At 39.9% G+C, this 23086-nt stretch overlaps 1 protein-coding gene across 1 annotated transcript in view; it reads right to left on the bottom strand.

Annotated features, from left to right (window-relative positions):
- Positions 1–23086, bottom strand: part of Muc19 (mucin 19, oligomeric) — a 76482-nt gene that overhangs the window by 35704 nt on the left and 17692 nt on the right. The window contains exons 4-7 of the mRNA XM_051159378.1: positions 21981–22160; positions 18272–18451; positions 14564–14743; positions 10854–11033 (exon numbers count right to left, since the gene is read on the bottom strand). Coding sequence (XP_051015335.1) covers positions 10854–11033; positions 14564–14743; positions 18272–18451; positions 21981–22160 — 720 coding nt within the window. The remainder of the gene's footprint in view (positions 1–10853; positions 11034–14563; positions 14744–18271; positions 18452–21980; positions 22161–23086) is intronic.

Raw genomic sequence — 23086 nt, 5'->3', positions numbered from 1 at the left:
AAATGTTCTTGTGTGCTGGAGCATCTTCTGGGTATATTCCAAGGAGTGTAATAGCTGGGTCTAACCATTCTCAAAGGCAGGCACCATAACCAACACAGACATGAACCCAATTACATCTTCTAAAGTTCTTTGTCTCATAATACTAAGTCATGACATTTTTTTAACCTTACAAATCCGTTTGTATGTATTATGGCTTCTAGTTCTTCTGTGTTTTTATGGAATTCCTGTGTGTCTACACATCTATATTTATTTAATGTGTTTTTTCTTTCAATCTTTTTCTTCTTTACTTGTTTTGTCCTATTATGTGTTTGTTTTTATTTTATCTCAGTTTATGATTTTTTAAAAATATCTGTTTGCTTTCTAATTAGAGACTTAGAAAGGCTTTGGATCTGGTTGAGAGGGAAGTGGGGAGGAACTTGCAGGAGTAAGGGGGTGAAAATTGCAATCACATTATATATATTCATTAAAGATCTATTTTCAATAATAGGAAAAAGGCCTAAACTTTGGAAAAGCAACAACAACAAAAGAAATACAGTACCTTTCATTGCTACTAGACTTATTGCCATTGGTACACCATAAAATAATAAATAAATAAATCATAATTCTATTTACTAAATCTCTCCTTGTTGGGAAAATCAAAGCAGTCATATTTCAACATACAAATGGAAGAAAAGTCTCTGATTGGTAATTTTCCCACAGCAGAAACATGAGGTAATTAATTCTGGTTATATTACCTTGACAAATCTATCAACAAGTAGTCTTATCAGTAAGAGAAGACTGCATAGGTCTAGGCTTTGCCTGTATTTATACCTGTTAGATGCTAAAGATGAAATGTCAGTGTTCTTTCTGTTTAACTGTAGTTTCTCGTGTTTCCATTAAAATAGCATCACTTTTTCTAAAAACTGTCTCTGTCATCTTCTCATTTGGAAAGCTACTAACCTGCACTCCGGGCATACTCCTTTTCAAGTCTCTGATGGAGTTGAAGACCAAGTAGCTTAGTTTTACAATGAAGCTTAGTTGTGTAGGTCTTATGATGTTTTTTAGGTCTAGATAAAATTTTTAAGTTGATAATGACAAGACGTGATGGAAATTGATTTACATTCAGAATTTTCGATGCACCAAAATAGGAAAGATGTTTTCTTCAAGACTGCCAAATACAAATGGCCAAAACACTAAGAATGTAACATTTATATAATTCCTGATTGTGTCACCATTGTTCTTGCTATAGGTAGCTTATTGTATATATGTGTGATAGTATAAATGTATATGTAAAAATAAATGTTTAATTAATAAAAAATAACATGTAGAGAAAATTTCTAAAATGTATGCTAGAATTAAAGGCATTGCTGATATGATTTAAAGTTGATTGTAATATGTGTACTATATATATATATATATATGTATATATATATATATATATATATATATATAAGAAATTTTATAAATAGTAAATCAAGAAGGAAGCATCAAGTAATATAAAGATAGGAAAACTTTTAGGTACAGAAATATATTTTTGAATGGTTTTAAAGAGAAAGTGGTTGAACAAGGAATTTAAGAGATGTAAAAGGTTTTGTTTAAAAGTAAAACAGAAATGGACAGATGATGAAAAAACCATAGTGTGGGCAACAAAGGTTTATGAAGGATGAAACATGTTTTTTAATCCATAAAATATACTGTGTGTGTGTTTTTAAGTTGGCAATATTTCAAAATCTTTTTATTATTAATTTATTCATATTACATCTCCTCTGATCCACTTTCTTGGTAAGTAAAGATTTTCATGGTACCTATCCCTTGGACTAGTGTTTTGATATAAGTGAGTATATACCGTTTGTCTCTTTTTGCTTCTGGGTGAACTCACTCATTATAATAATTTCTAGATCAATCCATTTGTCCACAAATTTCAGGAATTCCTCGTTTTTAATAGCTGAGTAGTATCCCATCGTGTAAATGTACCACAGTTTCTTAGTCCATTCTTCTACTGAGGGACACGTAGGCTGTTTCCATGTTCTGGCTATTATGAATAAGGCTGCTATTACATCTCAATGGTTATCCCATCCCTTGTATCCTCCCATTCTTCCCTCCCTCCCATTTTCCCCTTATTCCCCTCCCCTATGACTGTGACTGAGGGGGACTTCCTCCCCCTTTATATGCTCATAGGGTATCAAGTCTCTTCTTATTTTTTAAATTGTCATAAGCTCAGATATTGGTAGAACTTATTTTATCAGTCAATAGTCTTTAGACATTAAGAAGGAGCCTCAAACACGAACATTATAGTGACTTGCTACACCTGTATCAATTTTTAAACTTGGTCTCTGTAGTGTCAGCAACAGTGACAAAACATAAACAAAGTGCCAGTGGAAAATGGTCACAGACACAAGAATAAGCCCCAATGGTGAGAGCCCCATCCCTGGAACAGGAGTATTTCCCCAAGCAAAACCACAGGCCCTTCACAGAAACCCTAGGGAAGTAAAGGGGGTTGTTTTGTTTTGTTTTGTTTTGTTTTGTTTTGTTTTGTTTTTAAAGGAACAGTGCTTGGCACTGCTATGAAAAAGTTGCCCGATATTTCCTGTGGACGCCAGCCTCAAGCAGCTGTAGCTGTCATTGCGTAGCCGCTAAAAACCTTTATGGAGGAATTGTTTTCTTCCATAACTGATAGATAATCCAGGACTCTTTTCTAAATGAATTGATGTAGTGACCGCTGTTAAGGGAGAGCATCCTAAACCAAAAGAATTGCTGAACCCTTGATGTACAGATGTTAAAAGGAGTTAATGTTATCAGCCCGGGGTTGATTTATACAAAGAAAACTTTTTGCCTTCTATATGACAAAATGATAAAGGCATGACTTTAACAGTTGTCACTCATAACTGAAGGGACAGTCCCAGGCCAACTTCTTGATTTGATGAAAAATGGCTGTCGGGATCAAGGCAAACTATTAAATTCTGTGGCACAAAGTGTTCAAAGGACCCCATGACTCGAGTCACCTGGAAAAAGGTTCACAAGGCAAACTAATCTCATCACGTGTTGTGTTCACTATAATAACTTGGTAGTTGTGACCAAACCACTGGCTATGCAGTGGGGAGCATGGGATGCTGACAGCTTGATTTTTCTCTAACACCTCTTAAAGAATGTAAATATTTCTGGGCAGACAGAAGCATTAGCGTACTGGAACTAAAATAATTCAGGAAGGTGTTCTCTATAACAAAACCATCACTTTCTGAATCTTAAGAGCCTCGGAAACTTTCTAAGGGTAAAATGGTAATCATAGGAAACTGTTGGAAGACTTGAAGTTTTTCTTCAAATAAGAGGAAGGACATGTGAACTTCATAAAAACAATGCTAAGCATCACTTATAAATCTGAGCAGCTATAGTGTAAGTTACTTCAATGCTTTCTTTCAGGAATTGTTCTTATGGTGATGTTACAGTCATGTCCACTGTCCCCATTCCAGGCTTATCACCCACTGGATTATTTCCTGAAATGGTTCTTCCCTGTCTAACTGCATTCTCAATACATAGTCAATGTTTAGGTTTTAAGCTTTTAATTTCTTTTTAACTGATTCCAATAAGCCAGATTTACCTTGAAATTAACTCTCCTTTAGACCAGGCATAGCAGTATTTGATGGATACATGGAAGAAGCCTGTAGGGTGTATGGATTTCTACTGTCCAGGGGGTATCTGCTTTATACAAAGTATGACTGGAAATAGTACTAGCAACTTAACTTACAAAAATATTTCATCTTTTTAAATTTTTTTTATTAATTTATTCTTGTTGCATCTCAATGTTTATCCCATCCCTTATATCCTCCCATTCTTCCCTCCCTCCCATTTTCCCATTATTCCCCTCCCCTATGACTGTTCCTGAGGGGGATTACCTCCCCCTGTATATGCTCATAGGGTATCAAGTCTCTTCTTGGCAACCTGCTGTCCTTCCTCTGAGTGCCACCAGGTGTCCCTGTCCAGGGGACATGGTCAAATGTGAGGCACCAGAGTACGTGAGAAAGTCATATCCCACTCTCCACTCAACTGTGGAGACTGTTCTGACCATTGGCTAGATCTGGGTAGGGGTTTAAAGTTTACCGCCTGTATTGTGCTTGGCTGGTGCCTTAGTTTGAGCAGGACCCCTGGGCCCAAATCTGCCTATCATAATGTTCTAACCTGAACAGAACACCAACGGCCCAGGCCTTAATGTCAACCATTAATAAATGGGACCTCATGAGGCTGAGAAGCTTCTGTAAGACAGGAGACACTGTCAAGAGAACAAGCGACAGCCTACAGACTGGGAAAAGATCTTCACCAACCCTACATCTGACAAAGGTCTAATATCCAAAATATATAAAGAACTCAAAAAATTAAACACCACCAAACCAAATAACCCAATTGAGAAATGGGGCTTGGAACTAAACAGAGAATTCTCAACAGAGGAATATTAAATGGCTGAGAAACACTTAAAGAAATGCTCAACCTCCTTAGTCATCAGGGAAATGCAAATCTTTCATCTTTTAAACAGCTCCAAAGCTTAATGTTTATGGCCCTAAATGTTACGTCTCCAAATCAGGCATGAGGACATTTTTCTTTAGCAGAGAATCAGCCCAAACAGGGGTTGTGCCTAAGCCCCAATAAAATTAGTCTCCTACATACAGTACGTCAAGTTTTACCAGATGATCAGGAAGGACCACTTCAGATTTAGGATGATGGCATGTGGGTCACCCCTGTGAAAGAGCAGCTCTGTCAACTGGCTCCTCTTTAGTTAGTATGGAACCTTTGTCTATGAGGATGGATCCCTATTCACAAACAGGAATTCACCATAATTGTAAAGAAAATGGTTTTCTGTTGTTATTTTTGTTTTTGTTTGGTTTGGTTTGGGGGGGGGTTGTTTATTTGATCAGACATGGAGATCCAGAATCATGTGGATTGCATCTGTTCACACTAAATGGTTTTGTGGAAGCAAAGATTTTCCCCAGGGTGGATTAGTGAGAGTTGTACTTTAGGATCTCTTGGGGTATAAGGAAAGGTCACTGGGGGAAGATGACAAAGCATCCTGAAGGTCTTCTCATTTTTCAACATAGTTGGACAATATCTGCTTATTCAATGATATGAACATTTAGCTTCCATTTTTATTGATTAACAAGAGTTTGAGGGTACTACATGAGAAAGGACCTCTAACAGCAGCAGGAAAAATGAGCAAACAAAAGTTCCCTAACTTCAGAATCCAGGGGCTCTCACTCCTACACTGAAAAGTTACAGTGATGAGCACAGCCTCCAACAAGCAAGTAGCCTTGATCTTCTGACCACAGCTCAAGGGAAGCCCTGCCATTATTAAGGTGGAGTCCTATCTGTGCACACCTGGCACCTTCGGCAATGTGCCTTCTATCCTCTAAAGACAACCTATGCAATGTTTCCTTAAATTTTAATAGTTAATAGCAATATATTGAACTCATAGCAGATAAGGATCTTTTTATTTTTAGTGCTAATTTCAGAATGAGACACAATGATCAATTTTATATATATATATATATGTTGTTGTATATTCCCTAGATCAGAAATGTCACAACTTTTTACCTTTGTAGCCTATACAATGATATTCAACCTTAGAAAGCTTCAGAAAATTGAACTTCAGTCATCAGCAACACATAAGGGAAAATAGAAAAGTTGAAAGAAATGAAGATAGGATAGAGTCACAAGGAAAGTTAAGGGACATTGAAAAAAGAAGCCAAGCTCCCCTGTTTCCTGAAAATTGAGATAGTCTCAGAAACAAGATTATAAACCATGTTGTAGCCCAACATAGAGAGAGAATTCTTTAGGCACTGCTAAGAGTTTCATCAGTCTGAAATCCTGCCAGTGCACTTCTACATCACATTATGCCTCTGCTAAAGAAAAATTTCATAGACAAAAATGAGTTTCCAAGGTACTTTGCATAATCTCTAGTTTTTGAACAGGGTAATTTCAAAAGCACAAAAATCATACAGATAGGCGGGAGTGCTGCCACACACTTTAATCACAGCACTCAGGGAGGTAGGGGCAGGTGGATCTCTGTGAGTTTGAAGCCAGCCTGGTCTACAAAGGGAGTCCAGAATGGCCAAGGCTATACAGGGAAACCCTATCTCAAAAAACCAAATTTAAAAAAAATCATAGCACTATAGAGAAATATTGATAGATTGATCAGTAGACAGATAGAAGGTGGGTAAATAGATAGATGATTGATAGATAGATAGATAGATAGATAGATAGATAGATAGATAGCTGCATGCATGTATGCATACATACATGCTTAGATAGACAGACATACTTAAATGTCATTCTCTCTTGAGAGGCAACACCCTGCTATCAAATGTGTTCTTTCCCTAAGCATCATCCTCTTTCCCTTAATGACTACATTAAAAATTGTGTTAAAAACCTGTCTCTAATTAACTTCAACATTGCTTGTAAAGAGATGCTAATTCTGAATACATTTTTCGACAGAAAAAAAAAATGAGGCTTGGGTATCTGAACTCATGCCAACAAATACGGGATGCAAAGACTCAGTGTCTCTTGACTGCCTCCATCAAATAACAATTGAATAAAATCAGCAACAAAGGATGATTATTTAAATTTTATTAGTTTAACATATGTGGTGACTATAAATTTTTATATCCAAAGATGGAGCACAACTAAAATACAATTTTATTGCTGTATGACAAAGCCATTTTTCGCAAATTCATTAATAGTCAATCCTGAGCTAAAGCCAGCATTATAACAAAATGACACATCACCTGAATTTTAGGTTTCTCACAGTAACCAGATAGTAAACCTAATACCCTGTTCTAATGAATACTGGATATTTTCTGAATACTCATTTCATTCAAGAGTCTCAGGCTAACACTGGTGTGAGTGGCCATTTCCTGTACTAATTCCAAAGAGTTAACACTACCAAAGTGGATGGCCCACCAGTCACGAATATCATCCTATATCCTACAATTTACAGAATTTTCTACGATATCACACAAAAAGGATCAATTTGGCTATGCATCTCCAAAACACATCTGCAAAAATTACCTAGCCAGTCAACTCCACATCCAGGATATAAAGATTAAGCCAAACATAAGCACAATGACACTAACTACTACAGCAGAATCCAAATCACCTTAGAACAAAGGTAAGGAAGAGGACAGACAAGCCCTGACTCTTCACGTTAATAACTAAATAGATCAGCAAAAATCTGACTTGATTGTAAATTATGAATGTGAATGTTAATCATTTTCACTGCTTTAAAATTAGATTTCAAGAATCATGATTTTTTTTTTCAAATAAGAAATTGTTCTAAATATCTAAACCACAGAGGAAGATCCAGGTTCGGGAGTGTCAGGAGAGCATGCACCTCTGGCACTAACAGCAGTGCCAGCAAGTTCATTTTCTGCAGAGGGAGCAGTGCGGGTTGAAACATGACTTCTTGTATTATTTCCAGACACAGAGGACAAATTATTGTTTCCTGATGGAAGATCAAACATGGTTAAGAATAATTAGGAAGGAGGCCACTTGCTGGAATAGTTTAGGAATGACATGTAGATCGATCAAGATGCCTGAGCCACTCTTATTTCCAGTGTTCAAGCTTCCAACACCAGAAGAGTCACTGCTGTCTTCTCCATTCCTTCCTCTGCCCCCCCCCCCCGCATTTCCATTAAACACAGGATCTTGGATATGATGCTTTCCTAAACCTGTGGAGGCTCCAACTGATGAGCATTGCCTACTTATTTCATTTGAGTCACCAGGCAAAGCTAAAATTGTAATCACTAGGATGCCTTTGGCTATGCATTTGTCTTATTATCTGCACTCTGTGGGGACGAAGATGTTCACAGCTAGAGTACCGGAGACCCTAGGGTATCTAGAGCTCTCAGAAATATGTCCACTTTTCCTTCAAAGCCTACATTACTATAACCATGACCACAAAGTATATTCAAATCAGAAAAACTCCAAACAAACAGACAAATGAACAAAAACACTTACTCTTCCTTTTTTCTGTTGATGAATCTGGAAAAACCAGTTCTCTCCCTTTGTTGGAAAGAGAAATGCAAGTTACAAAAGAGTAGCATTTGGAACCATTTAAAATTCTTAAATTGACCCAGCAAAGTAAAAGAGGAGAGAAATAAAATCACCACAGACACTCATGGGTCCAAATTCAGAAGAATTCTGCTCTTTCCATCACACATGACCCCAAAATTCTTTTTAGTAAATACTGTACACAAAATCCCATCCTTTCCATGCTTTTCCTAAACCTCTTCCATTCAGTCATCAAGGTTAGTAGAAAGTCTTCTTTGTATTATACAAAGACAATAAAAATATACCTAATGATCACATAACTGGCAGGTAACACCTCCAGATTCAGAATTGTCAGAGAAATCTTCTGCCATGATCAGTAAGATCACTGTCAGCAAAGGGCTTTGACCCAGATCCATGACTGACCAGAATTCTGCCCTTCATTTTACTAGTCCTCTACCAAGAAACCCAGACTTTAGAATTGGCAAATATCACAAATGCAAATAAAACAGGGGTTTGGAAGCTCAGCACAAGGCAGATGTGATTGTCAAACACTAAGACTTGACTAACAGAGCCTTAATATCAGTCCTTTGGCTTCCAAATTTGTCTGTTAAATCCCTTGTTAACCCTTGTATACCATTTTGAATAGACATACCAACTGTAGGAGGTAAAGTGATCTCATCAGAAAGAAAGCCAAACATTTATTATTCATACTTTGTATTCATAAACCTTAAACTATCTGGCCCTAACCACGGACCATACATAATCTACCACCTTTTAGTTCATTTTGCTCTGTTCTCACAAACACTGAACTGACACAAAGTACAGCTTCCAAACTACATCCACCCTTGCTTCCATGTGCTTTCTTGAATCAACGCCGTGAGGATAGATTCCCAAGCAACTGTGAGAAAATGAATATCAACCAGAAATTTCAAGTTCAAATTTCTCTGTGCCATTCCTTCACCAAGGGCCATCTGAAATAACTCAAACTCCAAAACATTCAGAGAAATGAAATGCTCTAAACTCTTGGCTAGATTTATATCTCACTTAGGCTGACTGGCTGATATTCCTCCAATATCTCTCCTTCTTTCCATCCTACCTTCTCTTATTCTCTTATCACAATTTTAGTCTTTTTTTTTCCCCCCCTTCGGTTTATCGAGACAGGGTTTTTCTGTGTAGCCTTGGCCGTCCTGGACTCACTTTGTAGACCAGGCTGGCCTCGAACTCACAGCGATCCGCCTGCCTCTGCCTCCCGAGTGCTTGGATTAAAGGCGTGCGCCACCACGCCCAGCCACAATTTTAGTCTTAATGTTGCCAAAGAGCAATGTCAGGTTAGACATTAGAAGACAGCAAGACATCTGATCGTTAACCGTCTAACGGGAAACACAACAGAACTCTAACTTGTCAGTGAAATCTTCCTCCATGTTCACTAATATCATTGTCAGGAAAGTGCTTGGACCCAGCTCCTTAACAATCACAGCTGTGCCCTTTACTTTACCAGTCCTCTACCAGAGCACCTAGACATCACAACTGGCAAATATTGCATGCCTAAAAAAAAAGAGGGCTTTGCAAGCTTAGCTTACTTCAGCTTCCATTGCTGCACTGAAAGGTGACTATATGAGACCCCACCAGCAATTCCTTCGTTGGGTAATAGGTCTTTCAATTCTTCTATTAACACCATAGTGGTATTACCCTTATGTGGTTCAGCTGTAGAAGTGAAATCTTCCACAGTCACTAAGATCATTGTCAGCAACAGGATTTGACCCAGGTCCATGACTACACACAACACTTCCATACACTATTTCAGTCCTCTACCAAGACCCCTCGACTTTACAAAAGGCAAACATCTCAACTACCAACCAAACTATTATTGGCAACTTCAATATGATTCAGATTATGCTGTCACAGACTGATATTTTGAATGCCTGGGACAATGGCACCAACCACATTATTTTCAACATCACTTGTTGAGCCTGTTATGAATTGAGTTCCCTTTGGAACAGATGTGCCAACTGTGGGAAGTAAAATGATATCATCAGACACCAAGTCACACATTTAATATCCATGTGTTGTATACAAACAGCTCAAAACATCTGCCCCATCCACCTGATACTATGTAATTGGACACCTTTGAGTTGATATCTTTGTTCTCACAAACATTGATTGGACAGAAAGGACAGCAGCATCCAACTAGATCCACAGTTGTTTCTAGGCCTTTTCTTGCATCTATGCCCTGAGCATGGATTCCCAAGCAGCTTTTAGCATAGGTTATACTCAGGAAATGTATTTCAATAAGAAATTTGAGGTTCAAATTTCTCTCTACCGTGCCTTCAGCAATGACCAATTAAAATAACTTGAATTCTTTCACATTCAGAGAAATGAAATACAATGAACTATTACTGCACATAGATGCCCCTGGCTCACTCTGCATGGGCTGACTGCCTGATCCACTGCATGCATCTCTCCTTCTTGCAAGCCTACTTTGCCTTGTTCCCTGGTGGCTGCCTTCCTCTGAGGATGGCGCCCTGACAAATGTCAGGAGTGACATCTTAAGACAGAAAACCGTCCCAACACATCAACACAAATAACTTGTTCTGAAGAAGGAGGCATCGCCACACTAAGTGCTGGAGCTGAATTATTCAGGGCCCTTTCTCCTTTTGGTAGTTCATCCTCACCTAAACAATGAGATTCAAAGACCAAATCTGAACTTAATTTTAACTTTCCCTTCCTTCTTAAACACATCCATAACCATATGAGAGCAAGTATTTCCTCCTTATAAATTTTTTTTAAAACAAAAGTACATGTTATAAATAGGTTGTCCCTGTGATGGGAGCAGGTAAGGATACCTGAGGTACCCTCATTTTCATCATTTCTGGGTCCAGCCCCTATGGATGGAGTGGTAGGCTCTAGAGTTGCCTGATCACTACCAGATGCAGCTGTTGGATTTTCCTGGTGTGGGGACTGGGCTCCCAAGTGTGTGGAGACTCCAGCTGATGACTCCAGCCCATTCTTTTCACTTGAGCCACCTGGAAAAATTAAAATCATAACCATAACAATGATTTGCTTATGCCTCAATATTCATAACTACACTGTGTGGAGACAAGCAGTGTTCATAGCTTGATTTCTGGAGATCATGGGGTATCAAGAGCCCTAGAAATCATAAGGCCCATTTTCACCAAGGTCTATACAAACCAAGCCAACAGGTCCTCTCTGACCTTCTCTAGTGAAGACTGGACACTAGTTCTCTCTCATTGATACAAATAAAAAGGCAAGTTGCAAAACAATGAGTTTTTAATGCACTTAATATTCTCAGCAGGACCCAGCTTATTTCAGTGGGCAAGACATGGCACCACCTCTGAGACTCTGGGGTCCAGTTCCAGATGGCATCGGATCTTTCCCTCAGTCCTTGCCTCAAGCTCTTTCCAGTAAACAGTCTACACCAAATCCTTCTTCCACTCACAGTTCAACTATATAATTTGAAGGCCATTGGCATACTGTGTTATGCAACCGGAATAACAAAACATCTGATAATAAACTATCTGAAACAAAAGACAACCAGCATTTGCAATGTCACAGCAATATTCCATGTTCATTAAGATCATTGAAAGCAAATGGATTTGACTCAGGTCCGTGACCAACCACAAGACTACCCTGCACTCTTTTCACCCTCTACCAAGTCACCTAGACTTTATAACTGGCAAACATCTCAACGTCCTAGAAAACAAGTGTCTGTAAGTTCAACATAACTCAGATTATACTGCCACAGACTGACATGTTGAATACCTGAGACACTGGCACCTTTATCTCCCATTTTTAATGATTGTATCAAGTCTTCTATAAGTTGATCAAGTTTATTTGCCGTATGTTGGCCAACTGTAGGAGGTAAAGTAATATCATCAGAAAACAAATCAAACATTTAATACCTGTATACTGTATAGAAATGGATCAAACCATCTGCCCCTATCCACCTGACACTACGTAATTGGCCACCTTTGAATTGATATCTTTTTTCTCACAAACAATGATTGGACAGAAAGGACAGCAGCATCCACTAGATCCAAAGTGCTTTCTAGGCCTTTTCTTGCATCTATGGCCTGAGCATGGATTCCCAAGCAGCTTTTAGCATAGGTTATGCTCAGGGGATGAGAAATTTGAGGTACAACTTTCTCTCTACCTGTTCTTCAGCAATAAGCAATTAATATAACATGAATTATTTCACATTCAGAGAAACGAAATACAATGAACTATTACTAGACCTAGATGCCCCTGGCTCACTCAGCATAGGCGGACTGCCTGATCCACTGCATGCATCTCTCCTTCTTGCAAGCCTACTTTGCCTTGTTCCCTGGTGGCTCTCTTCCTCTGAGGATGGCGCCCTGAAAAATGTCAGGAGTGACATTTTAAGACAGAAACCCTTCATAACACATCAACACAAATAACTTGTTCTGAAGAAGGAGACATCACCATGCGAAGTGGTGGAGCTGAATTATTCAGGACCGGAACTATCCTTTTGGTAGTTCATCCTCGCCTAACCAATGAGATTCAAAGACCAAATCTGAACTTAATTTTAACTTTCCCTACCTTCTTAAACACATCCATAACCATATGATCAGAGCAAGTGTTTACTCCTTAGAAATTTGAAAACAAAAGTACATGTTATAAACAGGTTGTCCCTATGATGGGAGCAGGTAAAGATATCTGAGGTACCTTCATTTTGGTCATTGCTGTGTCCAGCCCCCATAGATGGAGTGGTAGGTTCTACCATTTTCTCACTACTACCAGATGCAGCTGCTTGGTTTTCCTGGGATGTGGACTGTGCTCCCAAGTTTGTGGAGATTCCAGGTGATGGCTGCAGCCCACCCTCTTCACTTGAGACACCTGGCAGAGGTAAAATTATAACTATAACGATGGTTTGCTTACGCATCCCTATGTATAACCACACTGTGTGAAGACTGGCAGTGTTCATAGTTGGATTCCTGGAGATCATGAAGTATCAAGAGCCCTAGAAATCATAAGGTCCATGTTCATCAAGGTCTATACAAACCAAGCCAACAGGTCCTCTCTGACCTTCTCTAGTGGCAAGACTGGACACTAGTTCCCTCTCATTGACAGAAATAAAAAGGCAAGTTGCAAAACAATGAGTTTTTAATGCACTTAATATTCTCAGCAGGACCCAGCTTATTTCAGTGGGGATGACAAGGCACCACCTCTGAGACTCTGAGGTCCAGTTCCAGAAGCCATCTGATCTTTCCCTCAATCCTTCCCTCAAGCTCTTTCCAGTAAACAGTCTACACCAAATCCTTCTTCCACTCACGATTCAGCCAGATAATTTGAAGACTGTTGCCATACTGTGTTATGCAACTGAAATAACAAAACATCTGATAATAAACTATCTGACACAAAAGACAACTAGCATTTCCAAAGTCACAGCAATATTCCATGTTCATTAAGATCATTGAAAGCAAATGGATTTGATGCAGGTCCATGACCAACCACCAAACTTCCCTATACTTTCTCAGTCCTCTTTCAAGGCACCTAGACTTTACAACAGGCAAACATCTCAACTGCCAAGAAAACTATTATCAGCAAGCTCAACATAACTCAGATTATGTTGTCACAGACTGATATTTGAATACCTGAGACAGTGGCACCATCCACATTATTCTCAACATCACCTGCTGAGCCTGTTATGATTTGAGTTCCCTTTGGAATAGATGTGTCAACTGTAGGAAGTAACGTGATATCATCAGAAACCAAGTCACACATTTAATATCCATGTGTTGTATACAAACAGCTCAAACCATCTGCCACATTCACCTGATACTATGTAATTAGCCACAATTGAGTTGATATCTTTGTTCTCACAAACATTGATTGGACAGAAAGGACAGCAGCATCCAACTAGATCCACAGTTGTTTCTAGGCCTTTCCTTGCATCTATGCCCTGAGCATGGATTCCCAAGCAGCTTTTAGCATAGGTTATGCTCAGGGGATGAATTTCAATGACAAATTTGAAGTTCAAGTTCCTCTCTACCCTGCCTTCAGCAATGACCAATTAAAATAACTTGAATTCTTTCACATTCAGAGAAATGAAATACAATGAACTATTACTGCACATAGATGCCCCTGGCTCACTCTGCATGGGCTGACTGCCTGATCCACTGCATGCATCTCTCCTTCTTGCAAGCCTACTTTGCCTTGTTCCCTGGTGGCTGTCTTCCTCTGAGGATGGCGCCCTGACAAATGTCAGGAGTGACGTTTTAAGACAGAAAACCGTCCCAACACATCAACACAAATAACTTGTTCTGAAGAAGGAGAGACATCGCCACACTAAGTGCTGGAGCTGAATTATTCAGGGCCCTTTCTCTCCTTTTGGTAGTTCATCCTCACCTAAACAATGAGATTCAAGACCAAATCTGAACTTAATTTTAACTTTCCCTTCCTTCTTAAACACATCCATAACCATATGAGAGCAAGTATTTCCTCCCTATAAATTTTAAAACAAAAGTACATGTTATAAATAGGTTGTCCCTGTGATGGGAGCAGGTAAGGATACCTGAGGTACCCTCATTTTCGTCATTTCTGGGTCCAGCCCCTATGGATGGAGTGGTAGGCTCTAGAGTTGTCTGATCACTACCAGATGCAGCTGTTGGATTTTCCTGGTGTGGGGACTGGGCTCCCAAGTGTGTGGAGACTCCAGCTGATGGTTCCAGCCCATTCTTTTCACTTGAGCCACCTGGAAATATTAAAATCATAACCATAACAATGATTTGCTTATACCTCAATATTCATAACTACACTGTGTGGAGACAGGCATGTTCGGCTTGATTTCTGGAGATCATGGGGTATCAAGAGCCCTAGAAATCATAAGGCCCATTTTCACCAAGGTCTATACAAACCAAGCCAACAGGTCCTCTCTGACCTTCTCTAGTGAAGACTGGACACTAGTTCTCTCTCATTGATACAAATAAAAAGGCAAGTTGCAAAACAATGAGTTTTTAATGCACTTAATATTCTCAGCAGGACCCAGCTTATTTTAGTGGGCAAGATATGGCACCACCTCTGAGACTCTGGGGTCCAGTTCCAGACGGCATCGGATCTTTCCCTCAGGCCTTGCCTCAAGCTTTTTCCAGTAAATAGTCTACACCAGATCCTTCTTCCACTCACAGTTCAACTAGATAATTTGAAGGCTGTTGGCATACTGTGTTATGCAACTGGAATAACAAAACATCTGATAACAAACTACCTGACACAAAAAACAACTAGAATTTCCTAAGTCACAGCAATATTCCATGTTCACTAAGATCATTGTCAGCAAATGGATTTGACTCAGGTCTGTGACCAACCACAAGACTACCCTACACTCTTTTCATCCTCTACCAAGTCATCTAGACTTTATAACTGGCAAACATCTCAACTTCCAAAAAAACAAGTGTCTGTAAGTTCAACATAACTCAGATTATACTGCCACAGACTGACATGTTGAATACCTGAGACACTGGCACCTTTCTTCGTCCTTTGAGATGATTCTTTAAAGGCATTTAAAAGTTGAGCAAGTTTATTTGCCATAGATTGGGCAACTGTAGGAGGTAAAGTAATATCATCAGAAAACAAGTCAAACATCTAATACCCATATAGCGTATTGAAATGGATCAAACCATCTGTCCCTATCCTTCTGTTACAACATAATTGACCACATTTCAGTTCATAATCTTTGTTTTCACATTATCTTAACAGCAAGTATAGCATCCAATTAGATCCAACATAGCTTCTATGCCTTATATTGAATCTCTGTCCTCAGCATAGGTACGCAAGCAGCTTTTAGCATAGGTTATGCTCTAAGGAAGCCTTTCAGTGAGAAAATTCAAGTTCAAAGTTCTCTCTACCCTTCCTTCAGCAATAGGCAATTAATATAACATGAATTCTTTCACATTCCGAGAAATGAAATGCTTTGAACTATTACTGGACTTAGGTCTTCTTGGCTCATTCTGCATGGGCTGACTGCCTGATCCACTGCATGCATCTCTCCTTCTTGCAAGCCTACTTTGCCTTGTTCCCTGGTGGCTCTCTTCCTCTGAGGATGGCGCCCTGACAAATGTCAGGAGTGACATTTTAAGACAGAAAACCTTCCCAGCACATCAACACAAATAACTTATTCTGAAGAAGGACACATCGCCATGCGAAGTGCTGGAGCTGAGTTATTCAGGACCCGTACTCTCCTTTTGGTAGTTCATCCTCACCTAACCAATGAGATTCAAAGACCAAGTCTGAACTTAGTTTTAATTTTCCCTACCTTCTTGAACACAACCATAACCATATGATGAGTGCAAGTATTTCCTCCTTAGAAATTTGAAAACAAAAGTACATGTTATAAACAGGTTGTCCCTGTGATGGGAGCAGGTAAAGATATCTGAGGTACCTTCATTTTGGTCATTGCTGTGTCCAGCCCCCATAGATGGAGTGGTAGGTTCTACCATTTTCTCACTACTACAGATGCAGCTGCTTGGTTTTCCTGGGATGTGGACTGTGCTCCCAAGTTTGTGGAGATTCCAGGTGATGGCTGCAGCCCACCCTCTTCACTTGAGCCACCTGGCAGAGGTAAAATTATAACTATAACGATGGTTTGCTTACGCATCCCTATGTATAACCACACTGTGTGAAGACAGGCAGTGTTCATAGTTGGATTCCTGGAGATCATGAAGTATCAAGAGCCCTAGAAATCATAAGGTCCATGTTCATCAAGGTCTATACAAACCAAGCCAACAGGTCCTCTCTGACCTTCTCTAGTGGCAAGACTGGGCACTAGTTCCCTCTCATTGACAGAAATAAAAAGGCAAGTTGCAAAACAATGAGTTTTTAATGCACTTAATATTCTCAGCAGGACCCAGCTTATTTCAGTGGGGATGACACAGCACCACCTCTGAGACTCTGTGGTCCTGTTCCAGAAGCCATCTGATCTTTTCCTCAATCCTTCCCTCAAGCTCTTTCCAGTAAACAGTCTACACCAAATCCTTCTTCCACTCTCGGTTCAGCCAGATAATTTGAAGACTTTTGCCATACTGTGTTATGCAACCGGAATAACAAAACATCTGATAATAAACTATCTGACACAAAAGACAACTAGCATTTCCAAAGTCACAGCAATATTCCATGTTCATCAAGATCATTGAAAGCAAATGGATTTGATGCAGGTCCATGACCAACCACCAAACTTCCCTATACTTTCTCAGTCCTCTTTCAAGGCACCTAGACTTTACAACAGGCAAACATCTCAACTGCCAAGAAAACTATTATCAGCAAGCTCAACATAACTCAGATTATGTTGTCACAGACTGATATTTGAATACCTGAGACAGTGGCACCATCCACATTATTCTCAACATCACCTGCTGAGCCTGTTATGATTTGAGTTCCCTTTGGAATAGATGTGTCAACTGTAGGAAGTAAAGTGATATCATCAGAAACCAAGTTACACATTTAATATCCATGTGTTGTATACAAACAGCTCAAACCATTAGCCCCATTCACCTGATACTACGTAATTAGCCACAATTGAGTTCATATCTTTGTTCTCACAAACATTGATTAGACAGAAAGGACAGCAGCATCCAACTAGATCCACAGTTGTTTCTACGCCTATCCTTGCATCTATGCCCTGAGCATGGATTCCCAAGCAGCATTTAGCATAGGTTATGCTCAGGGGATGAATTTCAATGACAAATTTGAAGTTCAAATTTCTCTCTACCCTGCCTTCAGCATTGACCAATTAAAATAACTTGAATTCTTCACATTCAGAGAAATGAAATACAATGAACTATTACTGCACATAGATGCCCCTGGCTCACTCTGCATGGGCTGACTGCCTGATCCACTGCATGCATCTCTCCTTCTTGCAAGCCTACTTTGCCTTGTTCCCTGGTGGCTGCCTTCCTCTGAGGATGGCGCCCTGACAAATGTCAGGAGTGACGTTTTAAGACAGAAAACCGTCCCAACACATCAACACAAATAACTTGTTCTGAAGAAGGAGACATCGCCACACTAAGTGCTGGAGCTGAATTATTCAGCGCCCTTTCTCTCCTTTTGGTAGGTCATCCTCACCTAAACAATGAGATTCAAGACCAAATCTGAACTTAATTTTAACTTTCCCTTCCCTCTTAAACACATCCATAACCATATGAGAGCAAATATTTCCTCCTTATAAATTTTAAAACAAAAGTACATGTTATAAATAGGTTGTCCCTGTGATGGGAGCAGGTAAGGATACCTGAGGTACCCTCATTTTCGTCATTTCTGGGTCCAGCCCCTATGGATGGAGTGGTAGGCTCTAGAGTTGTCTGGTCACTACCAGATGCAGCTGTTGGATTTTCCTGGTGTGGGGACTGGGCTCCCAAGTGTGTGGAGACTCCAGCTGATGGCTCCAGCCCATTCTTTTCACTTGAGCCACCTGGAAAAATTAAAATCATAACCATAACAATGATTTGCTCATACCTCAATATTCATAACTACACTGTGTGGAGACAGGCAGTGTTCATAGCTTGATTTCTGGAGATCAAGGGGGTATCAAGAGCCCTAGAAATCATAAGGCCCATTTTCACCAAGGTCTATACAAACCAAGCCAACAGGTCCTCTCTGACCTTCTCTAGTGAAGACTGGACACTAGTTCTCTCTCATTGATACAAATAAAAAGGCAAGTTGCAAAACAATGAGTCTTTAATGCACTTAATATTCTCAGCAGGACCCAGCTTATTTCAGTGGGCAAGACATGGCACCACCTCTGAGACTCTGGGGTCCAGTTCCAGACGGCATCGGATCTTTCCCTCAGGCCTTGCCTCAAGCTCTTTTCAGTAAATAGTCTACACCAGATCCTTCTTCCACTCACAGTTCAACTAGATAATTTGAAGGCTGTTGGCATACTGTGTTATGCAACTGGAATAACAAAACATCTGATAATAAACTACCTGAGACAAAAAACAACTAGAATTTCCTAAGTCACAGCAATATTCCATGTTCACTAAGATCATTGTCAGCAAATGGATTTGACTCAGGCCCGTGACCAACCACAAGACTACCCTACACTCTTTTCATCCTCTACCAAGTCATCTAGACTTTATAACTGGCAAACATCTCAACTTCCAAAAAAACAAGTGTCTGTAAGTTCAACATAACTCAGATTATACTGCCACAGACTAACATGTTGAATACCTGAGACACTGGCACCTTTCTTCGTCCTTTGAGATGATTCTTTAAAGGCATTTAAAAGTTGAGCAAGTTTATTTGCCATAGATTGGGCAACTGTAGGAGGTAAAGTAATATCATCAGAAAACAAGTCAAACATCTAATACCCATATAGCGTATTGAAATGGATCAAACCATCTGTCCCTATCCTTCTGTTACAACATAATTGACCACATTTCAGTTCATAATCTTTGTTTTCACAATATCTCAACAGCAAGTATAGCATCCAATTAGATCCAACATAGCGTCTATGCCTTATATTGAATATCTGTCCTCAGCATAGGTACCCAAGCAGCTTTTAGCATAGGTTATGCTCTAAGGAAGCCTTTCAGTGAGAAATTTCAAGTTCAAAGTTCTCTCTACCCTTCCTTCAGCAATAGGCAATTAATATAACATGAATTCTTTCACATTCCGAGAAATGAAATGCTTTGAACTATTACTGGACTTAGGTCTTCTTGGCTCATTCTGCATGGGCTGACTGCCTGATCCACTGCATGCATCTCTCCTTCTTGCAAGCCTACTTTGCCTTGTTCCCTGGTGGCTCTCTTCCTCTGAGGATGGCGCCCTGACAAATGTCAGGAGTGACATTTAAGACAGAAAACCTTCCCAACACATCAACACAAATAACTTATTCTGAAGAAGGACACATCGCCATGCGAAGTGCTGGAGCTGAATTATTCAGGACCCGTACTCTCCTTTTGGTAGTTCATCCTCATCTAACCAATGAGATTCAAAGACCAAGTCTGAACTTAGTTTTAATTTTCCCTACCTTCTTGAACACAACCATAACCATATGATGAGTGCAAGTATTTCCTCATTAGAAATTTGAAAACAAAAGTACATGTTATAAACAGGTTGTCCCTATGATGGGAGCAGGTAAGGATATCTGAGGTACCTTCATTTTGGTCATTGCTGTGTCCAGCCCCCATAGATGGAGTGGTAGGTTCTACCATTTTCTCACTACTACCAGATGCAGCTGCTTGGTTTTCCTGGGATGTGGACTGTGCTCCCAAGTTTGTGGAGATTCCAGGAGATGGCTGCAGCCCACCCTCTTCACTTGAGCCACCTGGCAGAGGTAAAATTATAACTATAACGATGGTTTGCTTACGCATCCCTATGTATAACCACACTGTGTGAAGACAAGCAGTGTTCATAGTTGGATTCCTGGAGATCATGAAGTATCAAGAGCCCTAGAAATCATAAGGTCCATGTTCATCAAGGTCTATACAAACCAAGCCAACAGGTCCTCTCTGACCTTCTCTAGTGGCAAGACTGGACACTAGTTCCCTCTCATTGACAGAAATAAAAAGGCAAGTTGCAAAACAATGAGTTTTTAATGCACTTAATATTCTCAGCAGGACCCAGCTTATTTCAGTGGGGATGACAAGGCACCACCTCTGAGACTCTGGGTCAAGTTCCAGAAGCCATCTGATCTTTCCCTCAATCCTTCCCTCAAGCTCTTTCCAGTAAACAGTCTACACCAAATCCTTCTTCCACTCATGGTTCAGCCAGATAATTTGAAGACTGTTGCCATACTGTGTTATGCAACTGGAATAACAAAACATCTGATAATAAACTATCTGACACAAAAGACAACTAGCATTTCCAAAGTCACAGCAATATTCCATGTTCATTAAGATCATTGAAAGCAAATGGATTTGATGCAGGTCCATGACCAACCACCAAACTTCCCTATACTTTCTCAGTCCTCTTTCAAGGCACCTAGACTTTACAACAGGCAAACATCTCAACTGCCAAGAAAACTATTATCAGCAAGCTCTACATAACTCAGATTATGTTGTCACAGACTGATATTTGAATACCTGAGACAGTGGCACCATCCACATTATTCTCAACATCACCTGCTGAGCCTGTTATGATTTGAGTTCCCTTTGGAATAGATGTGTCAACTGTAGGAAGTAACGTGATATCATCAGAAACCAAGTCACACATTTAATATCCATGTGTTGTATACAAACAGCTCAAACCATCTGCCACATTCACCTGATACTATGTAATTAGCCACAATTGAGTTGATATCTTTGTTCTCACAACATTGATTGGACAGAAAGGACAGCAGCATCCAACTAGATCCACAGTTGTTTCTAGGCCTTTCCTTGCATCTATGCCCTGAGCATGGATTCCCAAGCAGCTTTTAGCATAGGTTATGCCCAGGGGATGAATTTCAATGACAAATTTGAAGTTCAAATTTCTCTCTACCCTGCCTTCTGCAATGACCAATTAAAATAACTTGAATTCTTTCACATTCAGAGAAATGAAATACAATGAACTATTACTGCACATAGATGCCCCTGGCTCACTCTGCATGGGCTGACTGCCTGATCCACTGCATGCATCTCTCCTTCTTGCAAGCCTACTTGCCTTGTTCCCTGGTGGCTGTCTTCCTCTGAGGATGGCGCCCTGACAAATGTCAGGAGTGACGTTTTAAGACAGAAAACCGTCCCAACACATCAACACAAATAACTTGTTCTGAAGAAGGAGACATCGCCACACTAAGTGCTGGAGCTGAATTATTCAGCGCCCTTTCTCTCCTTTGGTAGTTCATCCTCACCTAAACAATGAGATTCAAGACCAAATCTGAACTTAATTTTAACTTTCCCTTCCTTCTTAAACACATCCATAACCATATGAGAGCAAGTATTTCCTCCCTATAAATTTTAAAACAAAAGTACATGTTATAAATAGGTTGTCCCTGTGATGGGAGCAGGTAAGGATACCTGAGGTACCCTCATTTTCGTCATTTCTGGGTCCAGCCCCTATGGATGGAGTGGTAGGCTCTAGAGTTGTCTGGTCACTACCAGATGCAGCTGTTGGATTTTCCTGGTGTGGGGACTGGGCTCCCAAGTGTGTGGAGACTCCAGCTGATGGTTCCAGCCCATTCTTTTCACTTGAGCCACCTGGAAAAATTAAAATCATAACCATAACAATGATTTGCTTATACCTCAATATTCATAACTACACTGTGTGGAGACAGGCATGTTCAGCTTGATTTCTGGAGATCATGGGGTATCAAGAGCCCTAGAAATCATAAGGCCCATTTTCACCAAGGTCTATACAAACCAAGCCAACAGGTCCTCTCTGACCTTCTCTAGTGAAGACTGGACACTAGTTCTCTCTCATTGATACAAATAAAAAGGCAAGTTGCAAAACAATGAGTTTTTAATGCACTTAATATTCTCAGCAGGACCCAGCTTATTTCAGTGGGCAAGACATGGCACCACCTCTGAGACTCTGGGGTCCAGTTCCAGACCGCATCGGATCTTTCCCTCAGGCCTTGCCTCAAGCTCTTTCCAGTAAATAGTCTACACCAAATCCTTCTTCCACTCACAGTTCAACTAGATAATTTGAAGGCTGTTGGCATACTGTGTTATGCAACTGGAATAACAAAACATCTGATAATAAACTACCTGAGACAAAAAACAACTAGAATTTCCTAAGTCACAGCAATATTCCATGTTCACTAAGATCATTGTCAGCAAATGGATTTGACTCAGGTCCGTGACCAACCACAAGACTACCCTACACTCTTTTCATCCTCTACCAAGTCATCTAGACTTTATAACTGGCAAACATCTCAACTTCCAAAAAAACAAGTGTCTGTAAGTTCAACATAACTCAGATTATACTGCCACAGACTAACATGTTGAATACCTGAGACACTGGCACCTTTCTTCGTCCTTTGAGATGATTCTTTAAAGGCATTTAAAAGTTGAGCAAGTTTATTTGCCATAGATTGGGCAACTGTAGGAGGTAAAGTAATATCATCAGAAAACAAGTCAAACATCTAATACCCATATAGCGTATTGAAATGGATCAAACCATC

Source organism: Acomys russatus, chromosome 17, assembly GCF_903995435.1.
Source record: "Acomys russatus chromosome 17, mAcoRus1.1, whole genome shotgun sequence".
In the NCBI taxonomy this organism is placed as follows: Eukaryota; Metazoa; Chordata; class Mammalia; order Rodentia; family Muridae; genus Acomys; species Acomys russatus.
Note: the sequence above shows the minus strand (reverse complement) of the source record. Positions and strands in the feature narration are given on the sequence as shown.